Below are 18,434 nucleotides of genomic sequence, written 5' to 3' on the forward strand. Positions count from 1 at the left end.
AAATTGAAGATGTATTTTTCATATATATAGATGATATATATACAATATGTATGATTATCACCCTAAGCGTATGTGCGCACAGATTTCTATGATAATAATCAAAGACTGTGAACAAGATTAGAAAATTATTCAAACTATTCAAACATTCAAAATGTTTTACTATAATCCAATAGCAAAATATCCTTAAAACACTAGGGATATTAAACTAAAAAATATGATGTAAGGTATTCATTATACTGATTCTAGTCTTGTGTATTTAAAAAGTTTCCCTAATTGTTTTAAAATACTTTAAATATTTTAGAAAGCAGGAGTCTATTGATTTAGAAATAGTTGCCATGATTGGGAAGGGAAAAATTAATAACACGATGGCTGCATTAACTGGTAACTGGAGAAGGGGAAAAAAATCTACATAGATTTATCTCATTACATAAGGCCAAAATTCCATGTTTAAAAAAAACACAAAAACCCAAACTAGGACACCTGGGTGGCTCAGTCAGTTAAGGATCTGACTCTTGGTTTCGGCTCAGGTCATGATCTCTCACAGATTTTGAGCTGCAGTCCCCCCTCCAGCTCCACAATGACCTCGTGGAGGCTACTCATGATTCCCTCTCTCCCTGTCTCTCTGCTCCTCCCCTGCTTGCTCACTCTCTCTCTCAAAAAATAAACTTTAAACATAAATGAATAAATAAAATGAAACATTTAAAAAAAACCCCAAACTGAGAAAAAGATTTCATATTACAACATCAATCCAGGGAAAAAAGAAATAAACTGATTTCTAAAACAGGGATGACTTCCTAAGTTTTAAATCAGAGAAGACTGGGTCACCCGGGTAACTAAGCCGGTTGAGTGTCCCACTTCAGCTTAGGTCATGATCTCACAGTTCCTGAGTTCAAGCCCCACAGCGGGCTTGGTGCAGTCAGTGCAGAGCCTGCTACAGATCCTCTGTCCCCCTCTCTGTCTGCCCCTCTCCCACCCACATTCTCTCAAAACTGAATAAACATTAAAAAAAAAATCAGAGGAGACAGTGACCATTTCAAATTTGTGTACCATCCAAAATATAACCAGAATGAAATAAACCCATTAGAAAAAATAACAATTCCGACAAATCTGATACAATTTATAAATGTATCAGACTGCTAACACACATGTATCACATATATTAATAATCCAAAAAAGTAAATAAAAGAACAGACAACAGTGACAAAATAGCATTAATAATCAAAGAAATAGACACAAAGTTAATAATGTAGCACTTTCACCATTAAATCTTAAAAAAAAAAACCTTTTCCTCTCATTACCAGAAATTCTCATTTCTAAAAGTACAGATTTCTAGAAAATTTGTAATACACAAAAATATAAAACAAAGACAATTCCAAAAATCTTCCACATAAATACAACTGTTTTCAAAATAGCCATATATTTATATTTACTATATATGCAATTCCACATGCTAAATGCAGCAAACTCTGAAGGATCAATAAGATTAACAACACCCAGTAATAGCAAGGGGAAAATACGTTCCTTTAAAACTGATTATAATGCCGTACACTCATTTGGAAATGGGTACTTCCTTCACTCAACAAATTGTGTCCCTACTATATGCCAGGTATCGTACCAAGTGGTGAGAATAAACACTAAGAAACTTATTGTCTAGTAGAAAAAAATAAAATAATAATATTAGAGAATGACAGCTGCTAGGACACAGGTATGCAAACAACCTCAGAAACTAAGTTTCTGACTCATTCCGAGTCACGTTGCCTGGATGATCCAGACCCTACTCCTTACACCAGACATCCATGATTGGAAGACAGCAATAACTAGTCAGAAACCTAAGAAACAGAGACTGTTATGCTATTGAATTTAACACTGGCTCTCAACTCATTTTTAACACCTAGTATATGTATAATTTCATAGTTTTTAAACAAGGGATACATGGACCACACAGTATCTTTAAGTTACACTACTAAGCTCTACCCAGATGAAAACACATGATTTTCAATTAGTGCTCAGAAACATTAACAATATCACATTAAAGAGATACGAAGCATATCATTCTTACTGCAAGTCCAGCAAGGACATTCAAATAATAAGCACAGCTTACCTATATGACCAACTTTAACTTTAAATGGTACATCCAGTTGACTCTACAAAACATATATATACATATAACATATTAGTATATATACAGGCCAACAAAACAGAAGACTATTTTTTTCTTCCCACAATTACTTAAAGGGATTCAGTTAACTTGCACCTTCTCTTTACCATCAACATTTATTTAAATTTGTAAATACTTAATTGTCATATTACTCTCAACTCCTTAACATTCAGGGAGACTGATCATTTTTAAATAAATAGGGAGAAAGTTCTGCAGTAATAGAGAAGACCTAAGTTACCCTTACCAAAATCATACTGCTTTTATATTGTCTGAGGGGAAAATTAAGTGGGAAATTTTATCATCATCAGTTTGTCCTTACAGGGAGGTTAAAACTCCACTTTGCAAAAAACCTCAAAAGAATTTCTCCCCATCCAATGGGGAAAAGGGCAACCTTTTCAGTAAGTGGTGCTGAGAACACTGGACATCCACACCAAAGAGTGAAGTTAAGCCCTTACCTCATAACCATATATAAAAATTAATTCAAAATGGACATAAGACCTAAACACAAGAACTAAAACTACAAAACCCTTAGAAGAAAACATGTGGTAAAATCTTCTTGACATTAGATTTGGCAATGATTTCTTGAACAGCACACCAAAGACACAAACAACAAAAGAAAAAAAAAAAAGAGATGGATTAAATTTCACCAAGATTAAAAACTTTAGTGCATCAAAGGACACTATCAACAGAGGCATAAGGCAACACAAAGAATGGGGGTCAATTTTGCAAATCATGTATCTGATAAGGGAAAATATCAAGAATACATAAAGAAATGCAATTCAAACAAGCAAACAAAAACTTGACTAAAAAATCAGCAACTATTTTCAACAGACATATCCAAAGAACATATACAAATGGCCAATAAGCACATGAAAAAATGCTCAGCCTCACTAGTCATGAGGGAAATGCTAAGAGAAACCAAAATGAGATTCCACTTTATGTCTATTAGGAGGGGTATCATCAGAAAAGCAAAAACAGTGCCTAGCTGGCTCAGCTGGTAGAGCATGTGACTCTGATCTTGGGGTCGGGAGCTCCAGCCCCACCTTGGGGAGTAGACTGTACTTAAGGTAAAATGAAAAAAAAAAAAGAAAGATTTAAAAAGATAAGTAAATGTTAGCAAGGATGTGGAGAAAGTGGACACTATATGCATTGGTAGTAGGAATATAAGATGGCTCAACTAGTATGGAAAATGGAGTGGCAGTTCTTAAAAACATTAAACATAAAATTACCATAAAATCCAGCAATTCCACTGGTAGGCATTTACCCACAGGGATTGAAAAGAGGGAACTGAACAGACATGTGTATGCCAGTGTTACAGCAGCATTATTCACAAGAGCCAAAAGGCAGAAACAACTCAAGTGTCTATCAAGATATCAATGGATAAACAAAACGTGGCATAAAGATACGATGGAATATTACTCAGCCACAAAATGAAATGTTGGCCTGATAAACACAACAACAGACAAACCTCAGAGGAATTAGCTAAGTGAAATGTGTCAAACACGGCATGACAAACATGGCAGGATTTCACTCACGAGGTACAACAAGCAAATTCATAGAAGCAGAAAGTAGATTAAAGGTTAGCAAGGTCTACAAAGAGGAGGAATAGGGCATTATTTCTTAATTGTTATAGGATTCCCTTTGACCCAATGAAAAAGTTACAGAAAAAAAGATAGGGCTTAATGATTGTATAGCATCATGAATGTAATTAATACCACTGAATTCTATAGTAAAAAAAAAAAAAATCGTTACCATGGTATTAAAACTTGAAGACAACTGGAAAGATAAATTAACCATTTAAAATAAAATCATATAGAAAGAAAAAAATTGGAAGCATTTTTAAATGGGGAAAATTATACTGTGTGCTTTTAAAGGAGATTAAAAGTCTACTTTGTAAAATACACATTTTGCAAAAATTCTCTTTGAAAAATTTTCACAAGCTTGAATAATTTAAAATGACGAAGTAAATCAAAAAGTCTATATACAGTTAAATGCAGACATTACAAATTTTTTATACTCAAAACCTACCAGAGCATTTTCTTTAATTTCAAGATTCTTCAAGGCCACAGCTCCTAAAAAAACATTTAAGGAGTAAAATTAAAATATTAAAGTATTTTTCATTTTAAAAAGACATACTTTGGGGGGTTCCTAGATGGCTCAGTTAAGCATCCGACTCTTGGTTTCAGCTCAGGTCATGATTTCACAGTTCCTGAGTCCGAGCCCCTCCATCAGGCTCTGCGCTGACAGTGTGGAGCCCACTTGGATTCTCTGTCTCCCTCTCTCTCTCTCTCTCTCTCTCTGCACCTCCTCTGCTTGTGTGCACTCTCTCAAAATAAATTATTTTTAAACATTAAAAAATTAAAAAAATAAAAGGCATACTCAGGGCACTCAGGTGGCTCAGTCAGTTGAACATCCAACTGCCATTCAGATCATAATCTCACAGTTAGTGAGTTCAAGCCCCACATCAGGCTCACTGCTGTCAGCTCAGAGCCCACTTTGGATCCTCCGTCCCCCACTCTCTGCGCCTCCCCCACTCATGCTCTTTCCTCTCAAAAATGAATAAACATTTAAAAATAAATAAATAGGCATACTTCATTCTTTAAATTCCTAAAAACAGGGATGCCTGGGTGGCTCAGTCGGTTAAGTGTCCGACTTCAGCTCAGGTCATGATCTCACGGTTCGTGAGTTTGAGCCCCACATTGGGCTCTGTGCTGACAGCTCAGAGCTTGGAGCCTGCTTCGCATTCTGTGTCTCCCTCTCTCTCTGCCCCTCCCCCACTCATGCTCGCTCTCTCTCTCTCTCTCAAAAATAAATAAACGTTAAAAAAAAATTTTAATTCCTAAAAACATACAATCTTCCAAAAGTAAATCAGAAGTAAATAGAAAATTTGGACAAAGTGATTATAGTAAGGAAATTGAATCAGTAATCACACTCCCAAAAAGCAAAAGTCTATGGCTTATGGCTTCAAAGGTGAATTCTACTCAACCTCTCAAGAGTTAATACTATTCTTCTCCAACTATTCCAAAAATTTAAAAAGAAAGGAAAACTTCCAAATTCATTCTACCAGGCCAGCAATACCCTGATACCAAAAACAAAGACACTACAAAAAAAGAAAACCACAAGCCAATATTACTGATGAACACAGATACAGAAATCCTCAACAAAATATCAGCAAACTAAATCCAATGATACATTTAAAAAAAGCACTGACCCCATCGCTTCTCGGCCTTTTGGCTAAGATCAAGTGTAGTATCTGTTCTTATCAGTTTAAAAAATCACTGACCACAATTGAGCACGAGTTATTCCACCGATGCAAGAGTGGTTTAATATTTACAAATCAATCAGTGTGGTACCTCACATTAACAAAAGAGATAAAAGCCCAAGGATCACCTCAGTAAATGTAGAAAAAAATGTGTTGACAAAATCCAATATCCATCAACAATGAAAGATTTAGAGGGAATATACCTCAACATAATAATGGCCATATATCAAAAACCTACAAGCTAACTAACATCATACTCAACTAGCGAAAAACTAAGAGCTTTTCCTCTAAAACCAGGAACAAGGATCTCCACTCCTTTATTCAACATAGTACTGGAAGTCTTACTACTCAAGACAAGAAAAAGAAATAAAAGGCATTCACATTAGCAAGGAAGAAGTAAAACTTTCACTACTTGCAGAGGACATGATACTGTATATAGAAAACCCTAAAGACTGGGGTGCCTGGGTGGCTCAGTCGGTTGAGCATCCGACTTCAGCTCAGGTCATGATCTCACAGTCGGTGAGTTCAAGCCCCACGTCAGACTCTGTGCTGACAGCTCAGAGCCTGGAGCCTACTTCAGATTCTGTGTCTCCCTCTCTCTGACCCTCCCCAACTTGTGCTCTGTCTCAAAAATAAATAAAAACATTTTAAAAAATTAAAAAAGAAAACCCTAAAGACTAACAAAAAAAAAAAGTTAGAACTGATAAGTGAATTCAGTAAAGTTGCAGGATACAAAATTAATACACAGAAATCTGCATTTCTATACAGTATACAGTAATAACGAAGTAGCAGAAAGAAAAATTAACAATTCCATTTACAATCACCAAAAATAATAAAGTACATAAGAATACACCCAACCAAAAGGATGAAAGACCGATACTCTGAAAATTATAAAACCCTGATGAAAGAAAGAAAACACCAACAAATGGGAAAATAGTCCATGCTAATGGATTAGAAGACTATCATTAAAATCTCACTACAAAAAGCAATCTATAGGTTCAACACAATCCCTATAAAATTACTAAGAGCAGTTTTCAGAGAACTAAAACAAATAATCCTAACATTTGTATGGAACCAGAAAAAAGCCTGAATAGCCAAAGCAATCTTGAGAAAGAACAAAGCTGGGGGTATCACTATTGCAGATTTCAAGATATACTATCAAGTCGTAGTAGTCACAACAGCATGGTACTGACACAAAAATATACACATAGATCAATGGAACAGAATAGAGAGCCCAGAAATAAACCCACACTTACATGGTCAATTAATCTATGACAAAACAGTCAGGAATATACAATGGAGAGAAGACAACCTCTTCAACAGATTGTACTAGGAAAACTGGACAGCTACTGTAAAAGAATGAAACTGGACCACTTTATTGCAGCATAAAAGTAACTCAAAAGTAGATTAAAGACCTAAATGTGCAACCTGAAACCATAAAACTCCTGAAGAAACCACAGACTGTATTTTCTTTGACATCACCACAGAAAAATTTTCTAGATCTGTGTCCTAAGGCAAGGAAAACAAAAGCAAAAATAAATATCGGGACCACACCAAAATAAAGAGCTTTTCCACAGCAAAGGAAACCATCGGCAAAACAAAAACGCAACCTACTGAATTGGAAAAGATATTTTCAAAGGATATATCCAATAAAGGGTTAATATCCCTTTGGATAATATCCAAAGTTTGGTTAATATCCAAATTTTATGAAGAACTTCTACAACCCAACAGCAAAAACACTAATACTAATCTGATTTAAAATGGCAAAAGACCTGAAGAGACATTTTTTTCCAAAGAAGACATACAGATGACCAACAGACACATGAAAAGATGCTCATCACTCATCATCACAGAAATGCAAATCAAAACCACGAGATATCACCTCCCACCTGTCAGAAAGGCTAGAATCAAAAAGACAATAACAAGTGATGATGAGAATGTGAAGGAAAAGGAACCCTCATACACCGGAGGTAGGAATGTAAATTGGTGCAGCTGCTATGGAAAACAATATGGAGGTTCCTCAAAAAATTTAAAAAAGAGATACTATATGATCCAGTAATTCCACTAGTATTTACCCAAAAACACGAATTCAAAAAAAAAAATATGCAGCTCTATGTGTACTGCAGCATTATTTACAATAGCTAACATATGGAAGCAACCAAGCATCCATCAGATAAATGGATACACACACCCACACGCCTACACCCACACATACACACGAATATTACTCAGCCATAATAAAGAATGAGACCTTACCATTTGCAACAATACGGATGGAGCTACAGGGTATTATGCTAAGTGAAACAAGTGAGAAAAAGACAAATACCATGATGTCACTTACATGTGGAATCTAAAAAACAAACAAGTGAAACAAAAAAAACCAAGACTCTTAAATACAGAGAACAAATTGATGGCTGCTTGAGGAGAGGTAGGTCGGGGGGTGGGATGGGCAAAATAGGTGAAGGTGATTAAGTACAAACTTCCAGTTACAAAATAAGTAAGTCACAGAGATGAAGAGTACAACAAAGGGAATATAGTCAATAATGTTGCAAAAATGTTGTTTGATGACAGATGGTGGCTATGCTTACGGTGAACACTGAGTAATATACCGGACTGTTAAATCAATATACTGTACACCTGAAATTAAAATATCACTAAGATGATTTTATGTTGTATTTTACCACATTATTTTTAAGTGGTGGAGATGCAAAAGAAATAGTTTCTCAGGCAAACAAAACCTGATGGCATTTTTTGGCAGACCTCCCTTGCAAGAAATGTTAAAAGTTTTCACAGAGAAGGAAAATATAGGTCACAAACTCAGATCTGTAAGAGCATGAGAAAAGGAATAAAGGTAAAATTAAGCCTTTTATTTTCCTTAATGGGAAACTGTTCAAAATAATAATAGCAACAGTGCACTGGGTACATACAGCTTATGGATAAGTGAAATGAATGGCAAAAGCAAATGAGTACAATAATCCTATAAGGTGCCTCCGCTAGCTCTGAAGCAATATAGCTTTATTTGATTGGACTTTGATTAGTTTCATTTTTTGTCTGTTTGTTTATTGATTTAAGAGAGAGGGAAAGAATCTCAAGCAGTCTCCATGCTATAAGCTTGGGGACAGATGCAGGGCTCAAACTCACGAACCACAAGATCATGATCTGAGCCAAAATCAAGAGGTGGATGTTTAACTGACTGAGCCACCCAGGTGCTCCAGACTTAGATTAGTTTTAAATGTATATTGCAATCCCAAAGCATCCACTAAAATAATAATAATCAAATGAAAAATAAATAATAAATTTGGTAAGCCTGTGGTAAATAATAAATTTGGTATAATTAATATATTAGGAGAGGAAAAAAAAGGAAATCATAGAAAAGCTTAATTAAAACCAGAAGAGGCAGAAAAAAGAGGGGAAGATTTTAAAAAGCAAAGACATACATACAAGAAATAGAAAAGAGCTACAAATAGATAACCATCAACCCAACTATATCAATAATCACTTTAAATATAAATGGTCTGAATATACCAATGAAAAGACAAAACCCGACACAGTGGATAACAAAAACAAAACCTAACAATAAGATATCTGCAAGAAACCCACTCTAGACATAAAGGCATAAACAAATTAAAAGCAAAGAGACCTAATTAAAATTTGTAGAACATTTCTTCCAACAATAGCAGAATATCTATTCTTTTCTTTTTTAATTTTTTTAATGTTTATAAATTTCTGAGACAGAGACAGAGCATGAGCAGGGAGGGGCAGACAGAGGGGGAGACACAGAATCTGAAGCAGGCTCCAGGTTCTGAGCTGTCAGCACAGAGCCCGAAGCGGGGCTCAAACTCACGGGCCATGAGATCATGACCTGAGCCTAAGTCGGATGCTTAACCAACTGAGCCACCCAGGTGCCCCATATTCTTTTCAAGCTCACACAGAACATTCACCACAATAATCCAAACTCTGGTCCATAAAACATATCTTAACAAATTTAAAGGAATAAAAGTCTTACAAAATTTGCTTTCAGACAACAATGGACTTAAACTAGAAATCGGTCACAAAAAAAAAAAAAGGTAGACACTCCCAAAATACCTGCAGATTTGGCAAATACTAATTTAAAATAACACAGAAGTCAAAGAAGTCTCAAAAGAAACTGAAAAGTATCTTGAATCAAATGAAAATACAGCTCTCAAAATTTGACATGCAGCAAAAGGAGGGCTCAGAAATTTACATCACTGAAGGCATATATTAGAAAAGAAGAAAGATCTAAAATCAATACTCTGGCTTCCACCTTAGGAATCTAGGAAAAGAAGACCAAATGAAATCCTAAGTAAGCAGAAGAAAAGAAGAATTAGAGCAGAAATCAATGAAATTCAATACAGAAAAATCCAGAGAAAAACTAATGAAACCAAAAGATGGTTCTCTGAAAAGATCAACAAAATTGATAACACTCTAGCCAAGTTAACTATGAAAGAAAAGACACAAATTACTAGTATCACAAATGAAAGGAAGGGCCACCATTACTCATTCTATGGACAGTAAAAGGATAATACAGGAACGCAAACCTGCTCACAAAACTTGTAACAATCCCTCAAAAGATATATTCTAGCAAAACTCACACATGATAAAAAAGATACCCAAATAGGCCTGTATCTATTAAAGACATTGATTCAATACTTAATAATCTTTCAAAACTGAAAGCATAACGCCCAGATGGTTTCACTAACTTTCTAAACCAAACATTTAAGGAAAAAATGATACCAAGCCCCAACGAAATCTCCTCTAGCAAACAGAAGCAGAGGGAACACTTCCTAACTCACTTTATGAGTTCAGCATTACCCTAATACCAAAGCCAGATAAACACATTACAAGAAAAAAAGCTACAGACCACTATCTCTCATGAACACAGATGCAAAAATCAGCAAAGTACCAAATTAAATCCAACAATGTGTAAGAATAATTATATACCAAGACCAGGTGGAATTTATTCCAGGTATGAAAGACTCATTCAACATTCAAAAATCAATTAATATAATCCATTACATCAACAGGCTGAAGAAGAGACACCCTATGATCATATCAATAGAGAAAAACCAGTTTACAAAACCCAACACACATTCTTGGAGGAAAAAAACCACATTCAGCAAGCCAGAAATAGAGGTATAGGTATGTATGGTAGGAAAAAAAAAAAAAATCAGAATATTGGATGCCTCTGGAGATGGCCAAAAAAACTTTCGAGTGTGATGGATATTTCGTCATCTTGATCATGATGACTATTTCTCAAGTGCATACGTGTCAAATTTTACCAAACTATAGACTTTAAATATGTGCTTTTACTATGTCAGTTATGTTTCAATAAAGCTGTTAATACATAATTTGTGGTACCATCTAGATTACAGGAATATGGATGTAGACTGCAAAATCTTTTAATTCTGTATTTAACACTTTTCATATTAAATGTTCCCTTTCAGCTCTAACATTCTATAAAAGTTTCTCAGAATGTAAAGATAAAAATAGTATTTAAGGAATTATAATTGGTAATTACCACTAGATCTCAACAAACATCTGTTCAGCACTCCCAATATATTCCTTTCATAAAAGAATGACTCCTTCATATCAGGAATTGTGCCCTGAATCTTCATCATCCTACAGAGCAAATAGTATACTGGGGACATGTAGTAAGTGGCCACTGACCATTAAACTCTGTTATAAAGAGAAAACTGAGAAAGTAACATTTCAAAAATAAAATATCCAAGTTAGTTTTTAAAAAAAAGAAATCAGTTTCTAACGTTACATAACATTATCAGGCATAACAACCACCACCAAAAAAAAAAAAAAAACCTGCAAAATTTGAGTACTATTTTAGAGAAAACAAGAAAGAGTTCTATCATAAGCCATCTTTATTACTGCTTCTGCCTCTTGAGTTTCTAATACATTTGCCCTCAAAGTGCTTTTTTTTTTTTTTAACGTTTATTTATTTTTGAGACAGAGAGCGACACAGCATGAACGGGGGAGGGTCAGAGAGAGAGGGAGACACAGAATCTGAAACAGGCTCCAGGCTCTGAGCGGTCAGCACAGAGCCCGACGCGGGGCTCGAACTCATGGACTGCGAGATCATGACCCCAGCCAAAGTGGGACGCTTAACCGACTGAGCCACACAGGCGCCCTAAAGTGCTCTTAAAATGCACCTAGTTGTACATGACAATCCCATGACGTTTAAAAAAAAACAAAACAAAAAAGAAAAAGATTTCGGTGTCCTACTCCAGATAAAAGAATTATTAAGTCTGGAAAGCAGTTCAGAAATCTGTATGTCTAAGGAACACATATGGCTGATTCTGATGCAGCCTAGCTCTTGAAGGAAACACGAAATGCCAGCTTAGAAAAGGTGGGAGATGGGGCGCCTGGGTGGCTCAGTCGTTTAAGCGGCCGACTTTGGCTCAGGTCATGATCTCGCGGTCCGTGAGTTCGAGCCCCGCGTCAGGCTCTGTGCTGACAGCTCAGAGCCTGGAGCCTGTTTCAGATTCTGTGTCTCCCTCTCGCTGACCCTCCCCTGTTCATGCTCTCTCTCTGTCTCAAAAATAAATAAAACGTTTAAAAAAAAATTTTTTTTTAAAAAGGAAAGATGGGAGATTGGGGTGCCTGGGTGGCTCAGTCGGTTGAGCATCCGACTTCGGCTCAGGTCATCATCTCACCGGCTCCTGAGTTCGAGCCCCGTGTCGGGCTCTGTGCTGACGGCTCAGAGCCTGGACCCTGCTTCCGATTCTGTGTCTCCCTCTCTCTCTGCCCCTAACCCACTAGCATTCTGTCTCTGTCTCTCTCAAAAATAAATAACCATTTTAAAAAATGTTTTTTAAAAAGAGAAAAAAAAAGAAATGGTGGGAGATTAACGTCAGATCAATCAATGAAGTACTACCACCTACCTAAGTAAATGACATACAAAACGGTGGAGGATTAATAGCGGCGCATAAAATGTACTTTATCAACATCAAAATTCATCAGGAGTGTGAGATAAAGCTCAATTAATTCCTCTTTCTCCTTCATAAAACAGATGCTTCCAGCACTCAGTCTGCTTCCTGTAGGGCCCAGTATAGTAGCACTATTCTGCTACATTATAATTAAATACGTTTTTGGAAACTCTTCATTCATGTATAACCAAGTTTCTAAGGAAAAATGGATTCTCATTTCCAAAAAAAATTACCTCAGAAACATTTTCAAAGCACTACCCATTATTAGGTTTGAAATCATCCATCTAATTCCTGAACACTAACACTATTAATAGGCTAAGAGTGCAATTAGCTGGATTATTACACACACCCAGCAAAAGCATACATTTAAAACCAAACGTCCTTCTGACATTAGACCATAAAATATTAACTCCATAACCTTAACAATTTTCCTATGCATCTAGTTTCTATTATTGAAATTTTCAAATAACTTTTTGAAAGTTTATTAAAATTACTGCTTTTTAAATTCTCAAAGGAGGGAGGAGCGCCTGGGTGGCTCAGTCAGGCTCTGCGGTGACAGCTCAGAGCCTGCTTCAGATTCTGTGTCTCCATCTCTCTGCTCCTCTCCCTCTCATGCTCTCTCTCAAAAATAAACATTACAAACAATTTAAATAAATAAATAAATAATCAATCAATCAATCCTTGGAGAATTTAACAAAAAGCTCTTAAAGTTTCACTAGGGCACCTGGGTAGCTCAGACAGTTGAGCACCGGACTCTTGATGTGAGGTCCGGTCATGAACCTGGAACCATGCCCTGCATCACCCTCTGAACTGTGCATGAAGCCTGCTTAAGATTCTGATTCCGTCTACCAAGGCGCCTTGGCATTTCAGTAGGTTAAGCAACCAACTTGGTCTCAAGGCATGATCTCAGTTTGTGGGTTTGAGCCCTACATGATCAGATCCTGTATCTCCCTCTCTCTGCCCCTTCCCTGCTCATACTCTATCTCTCAAAAAATAAACATTAAAAAAAAAAAAAAAAGGATTCTGCCTCTCTCCCCATTTGCATGAGTTCCCTAAAAAATAAAATAAAGCTCTGCTTATCAAAATATAACCAACTTCTATATATAAAACACTGATATGTTGTTTTAAAATTTTTGTTAACACCAAAGTTAGAAGAATCACACTACCTGATTTCATGACTATTAGCTAGAGTTATCAAGACAAGAGTGGTATTGGTCAAAGGATGGACACACATATTATTCAAACAGATGACAATGCAAAAATAAACCCACGCAATATAAAGTCTATTTTTTTTTACAAAAGTGCAAAAATAATTCTATGAAGAAAGGATTTTTTCAGCAGATGGTACAATTGAACATTTGCATCCACATGCCAACAAATGAATGTCAACCTTCAACCTTGACAACTTTTACAAAAATGGATCCGAAATCTAAACATAAAATATAAAATTATAAATCTTGTATAAGAAAACATAGGAGAAAATCTTTGTGATTTCAGGGAAGGCTAAGATTTCATAGATACATCAAAAGCATGACTCATGAAAAGTTTCTGAAGTGGACTTGATAAAATTTTAAAACTTTGCTTTGCAAAAGACAGACTTGGAAGAGACTGGGAGAATACATTTTCAGATTTTCTTTCTGACAAAAGATTCATATATGTAACATGTAAAGAACTCTCAACACTTAACAATAAGAAAATACTTTGGAAAAGAGTTCAACAGTACTATAAAAAGTCTGAGTTACCCTATGACTCAGCAATTCCAGTCCTAGGCATATACTTGAGAAAATTTAGAACATATGCCCACAAAAAAACTTGCAAATGAAGGCTCACAGCATTACTCATAAAAACCAAAAAGAATAATTTATATGTCTATCAACTGATCAATGAATAAACAAAATGTGATACACCCATATAATGGAATATTATTCAGTCATAAAAATAAATAAAATGATACATCCTACAAAGATGACGCTTGAAAATATAAAGTTATGTGAAAAAGGCCAGAAACAAACAGCCATGTATGTTGCAGGATTACATTTAAGTGAAATGTCCAGAATTGGTGACTCCATAGAAAACATAAAGGAAATCAGAAGCTGCTGGAGTTGAGGTCGGGAAGTTCGGGACAGAATTTGAGAGTGATTGCTAATGGGCATGAGGCTTATTTTGGGGGTGTTGAAAAAGTTCTGGAATTAGTGTCGACAGTGGCACAATTTTGTGGCTATACTAAAAAACACTCAATTGTACATCTTAAAAGGGTAAATTTAAGATGAAAAGTAAAGCATAGGAAATGCAGTTAATAATACTGTAATAATGGAAGCACCTGGCTAGCTCATTCGGTAGAGCATGTGACTCTTCATCTGAGGGTCAGGAGTTCCAGCCCCATGTTGGGCATGGAGCCTACTTAAAAAAATAAAAAATAAAAAATAAAACCAAATAATACTTTAATAATATGGAAAGGTGACAGATGGTAACACTTATCATGGTGAGCATTACATAACCTTTAGAATTGTTGAATCACTGTTGTATACCTAAAACCAATTTAACATTGTGTGTCAGCTACATTAACATTTTTTAAATGGCATTTTAAAATACCATTTTTAAAATGCCACTTTAATGGGTACAGTGAATCTCAATAAAAAAGGAAAAAAAGCCAATTGAAAAGGAGCCAAAGATTTGAACACTTCACCAGTGAAACCACACAGACAGCAAAGAACATGAGAAGATGCTCAACATCTTTAATCACTAGATATGCAAATTAAAACCACCATACTTCAGCACTATATACCTAGTAAAATGGCTAAAAAAAAAAGTTTCTGAAATGTCAATGCTAAGTGCTAGTGAGGGTGTAAAGTCACTAAGCGTTGAGCAGTCAGTGCTACACTACACGGCTGGTGAGATTGCAAAATGGCACAGGCACTTTGAAAAGCGGCTTAGTTTCACGTAAATTAAATATTAACTTACCATAAGGCCTCACAACAATTGCGCTCTTCGGTAGTAACCCAAGGGAAATAAAAATTTATCTTCACACAAAAACCCGTACACGCATGTTTATTAGCAGCTCTATTCCTAATGGCTAGAAAGGGAAACCAGCAAACATAAACATTTGCAACACATTCCTACAATCAACTACTGCTCAAAAATACAGGAATGAAATACTGGTGCATGCAACACACGGATGGCTCTCTCAAATTCATTTTGTGTAAAAAGTGGAAGGAGTGAAATTCAGTAAAAACAGAAGACCCCTAAAGCTATCTACCACATAATTCCATTTATATGGCACTCAGGCAAAGACAAAACTGTAGGGATGGAAACAGATCAGTGGCTGCCAGGAGAAATGGAGGCTGGGAAGGGTGGACTGAAAAGGGGCAGCAGGGGGAACTTCGGTGTCCTGATGGAACTTTTTGGTATCACGATTGTGGCAGTGGATACATTCCTTAACACTGCGTCTGTCAAGAAAGGCAGAACTTTTACATCGCGAGTCAATTTTACCGCACCTAAATTTTAAACAAATTCATCCATAAATCACACTCGACACACACCTCCACAAACCTCTACGGCAACCCTCCACTACAATTCAAAACACACCACAAAATGTTTGCAAGGCTTCCCTTCTGAAGTGGGTGAAGGCAGATCGTATGATTTTCACTCGGCAAATGAGAAGAACAAATTCAACAGTCTTCACGTCTCCGATACTACCCGGAGATGCCGAGCTAGCGCTCACGTCCCTTCTCGGCGGAGGCTGGCTCTACCCGTGGTACCAGACACCAACAGCCCTAACAAGGTTCTCGCCACCAAAATAATTACCTACTCACACCCTTTCATAAAGGAGAAAACTCAAGATAAATGTCTTAGAAGGAGGCTGAAAGTGTGTGCATATTAACGATTAAAAAAAAAAAAAAAAGCCCTAACTTTGGCCCAAGAGATTCACTTGCTACGGAAAAGCAATCCAACTTACAACGGATGTTTAAAAAGGGGATAATACAAAAACAGATGGCAGCAGTAAAAAGGAGGCTCCAAATAAGGCAGCGCACCAGAGTAAGTGGATACAAAGTAAGGCTTCTGTCCTCCTCCTAACTCCCGGGTCAGGCTGTGAACTGGAAACACCTGACCAACCATTTGAGTTAATCGCGCCCAGGAGTTTCGCTTTCTGTTACCGGCAGGAGCCAAGCCAGCAACCGGGAATGCAGGTGGGGTGGCCAGGAACCGGGGCCGAGAAGACACCGCGGGTTAGCCACACGCCCGAGCTGGGGAAGGAAGAGGGCGTCTTCGGTCGCAGCGCCTTGCTTGCACGTGCGAGACAACGTGCGACTCTCCGTGCGCTCTCCCGAGCCTTCGCCACAACCCGCGGGGGTACAAAATGACAGGGATGGGAACAAGCCCCCCGGGCGTCTTGTGACCCCCCCCCCACACCCCCACGACCCGCGCAGCTGAAGCTCTACGGCGCGGGGCGACGGGCAGAAAAGGGCGCCTGGGAGCAATCGGTCTCCCGCACCCTCGGAATCCACCGCGGGCCCCCTCAACCGCCCGGCTCGGAAAAGGGGGACGTTACAGCCCGCACCCCGACCCCAACCCCCTCCTGCCAGAATACAAACAACTTGCGGGCAGAGGCCCTGGAACCGCCGCCTGGCTTTACGTAATTTAACCCCGAGGAGGGCGGCGGCAGGTGGTGGTGCCGAGCGAGCGAGGGGCCCGAGGCTCCAAAAACCAAAGGCCGGGAGGAAAACGAGATTGAGGGGGCGGCGGCGGTCTCGTTACCTCCCCAGATGCCCAGAGTGAGCTGGGACGTGTCCAGGTTCACCACATAGTCCCCCAAGAACCGGTTCAACACATCCACGACCACCGACTCGAACACCATTTTCCTCAGCCGCGGTGGACACGGCAGCCGCCCACCGCACTCCTTCGTCCAGCGCCTGGCCGCCCGAGACCGCTCGGTTCACCGGCTCCCGGGCGGCTCCCACTAGAGCTGCCCTACTGCCGGACGCACAGCCCCGCCGCGAGCCCTGCGAGGGGCGGAGGCGGCTGCTCGCTCCGCGCGTGCGCAGAGCCGACTCCAGGGCGGGGGCGGAGCGCGGCGCCGACCCGGGCACGCCTGCTAGAGAAGAGCAAGGGCGGCTGCGCGACCGCCTCTCTGACGCCTGCCGTTTCCTTGCAGAACCCGCCTCCTTTTACATGTTGGCCCCGCCTCTCCCCGTCGCCTGGCAACAGGATGAGCGGAGGCAGCTGCCAGTTTGTTCCCGACCCCGCCCTCGCCGGTCGACCCCGGGGCCGGCCCAGCGGCGGGGGGCGGGGTGGGGCGCGGCGGTTACACCTAGCAGGGAACGCCCCTCTCCCTACAGTGGAGACGACCCCACTCACGGACCGGTAGGACCTGCACCTAACCAAGGTGTGGGCAGATTCCAGCACTCTCGCGGTCAGGCTGGAGGCGTCGTAAGGGAAGGTCCCAAGGAGCTCTCCCACATTATTACAGGCTCCTGCGTCCGGCCAGCCTGTGTCTGGACGCGTGTAACTGCCCCGCCCCCTGCTCGGAGGGCAAGGCCACGACGCTCTAAGGGTGACTTAACATCCCTTGCTGCAAATAGTGCCAGAAAGTAGAAGGGCAGTGAAGAGTAAACTCGGTGCTGGAATGCCACGCCCCCCCCCCCTTCCCTGCATCTGACTTGGCACTCTTTTTTTTTGGTCCAGTTATTTACAGGGATCCTCCTTTCATCACCTGGAGTCCTTTGGGATTCAGAGTCAACCAGTTCAGAAACTGCGGAGCGCCCTCTAAGAAATACTGTGAGACCTAGACTCACCCCTTGAGCCTTACCGAATGACCCTAACTAAATAAAAAATGAGGACTCTTCTTTCATCCCCATCCCACCCCCATTTGGTCTTTTATAAGAAATACAGTCAAATGCCTGAGGTCACAGAGACGCCGGATGTGAAGTTTGGAGAACTATAATCACCACCCTCCTAAGGGGTTAAGATGTAGGAGTGAACTTGGAACTTTTTCTCTTTGCGTCCTGAACATGAAAGGGAAACCTCGCTAAAGTGGACTAGCAACGCTAAGAGAGGC

The 18,434-nt window shown here is 39.0% G+C and overlaps 1 protein-coding gene and 1 pseudogene across 4 annotated transcripts in view; one reads left to right on the plus strand and one right to left on the minus strand.

Moving 5' to 3' along the window:
* Positions 1 to 17,394, minus strand: part of VPS13A (vacuolar protein sorting 13 homolog A) — a 266,768-nt gene extending 249,374 nt beyond the window's left edge. For all 4 annotated transcript variants that reach the window (XR_007146267.1, XM_047829766.1, XM_047829767.1 and 1 more), the window contains exons 1-3: positions 17,135 to 17,394; positions 4,187 to 4,230; positions 2,102 to 2,144 (exon numbers count right to left, since the gene is read on the minus strand). Coding sequence is in view for 3 of the 4 variants with exons in the window: in XM_047829766.1 (XP_047685722.1) it covers positions 2,102 to 2,144; positions 4,187 to 4,230; positions 17,135 to 17,234 (187 nt within the window). In the remaining variant the exon portion in view is untranslated. The remainder of the gene's footprint in view (positions 1 to 2,101; positions 2,145 to 4,186; positions 4,231 to 17,134) is intronic.
* LOC125151060 (uncharacterized) lies at positions 5,373 to 5,516 on the plus strand (annotated as a pseudogene).
* Positions 17,395 to 18,434: the final 1,040 nt, after the last annotated feature.

The sequence above is a fragment of the Prionailurus viverrinus genome, chromosome D4, assembly GCF_022837055.1.
Source record: "Prionailurus viverrinus isolate Anna chromosome D4, UM_Priviv_1.0, whole genome shotgun sequence".
NCBI lineage: Eukaryota > Metazoa > Chordata > Mammalia > Carnivora > Felidae > Prionailurus > Prionailurus viverrinus.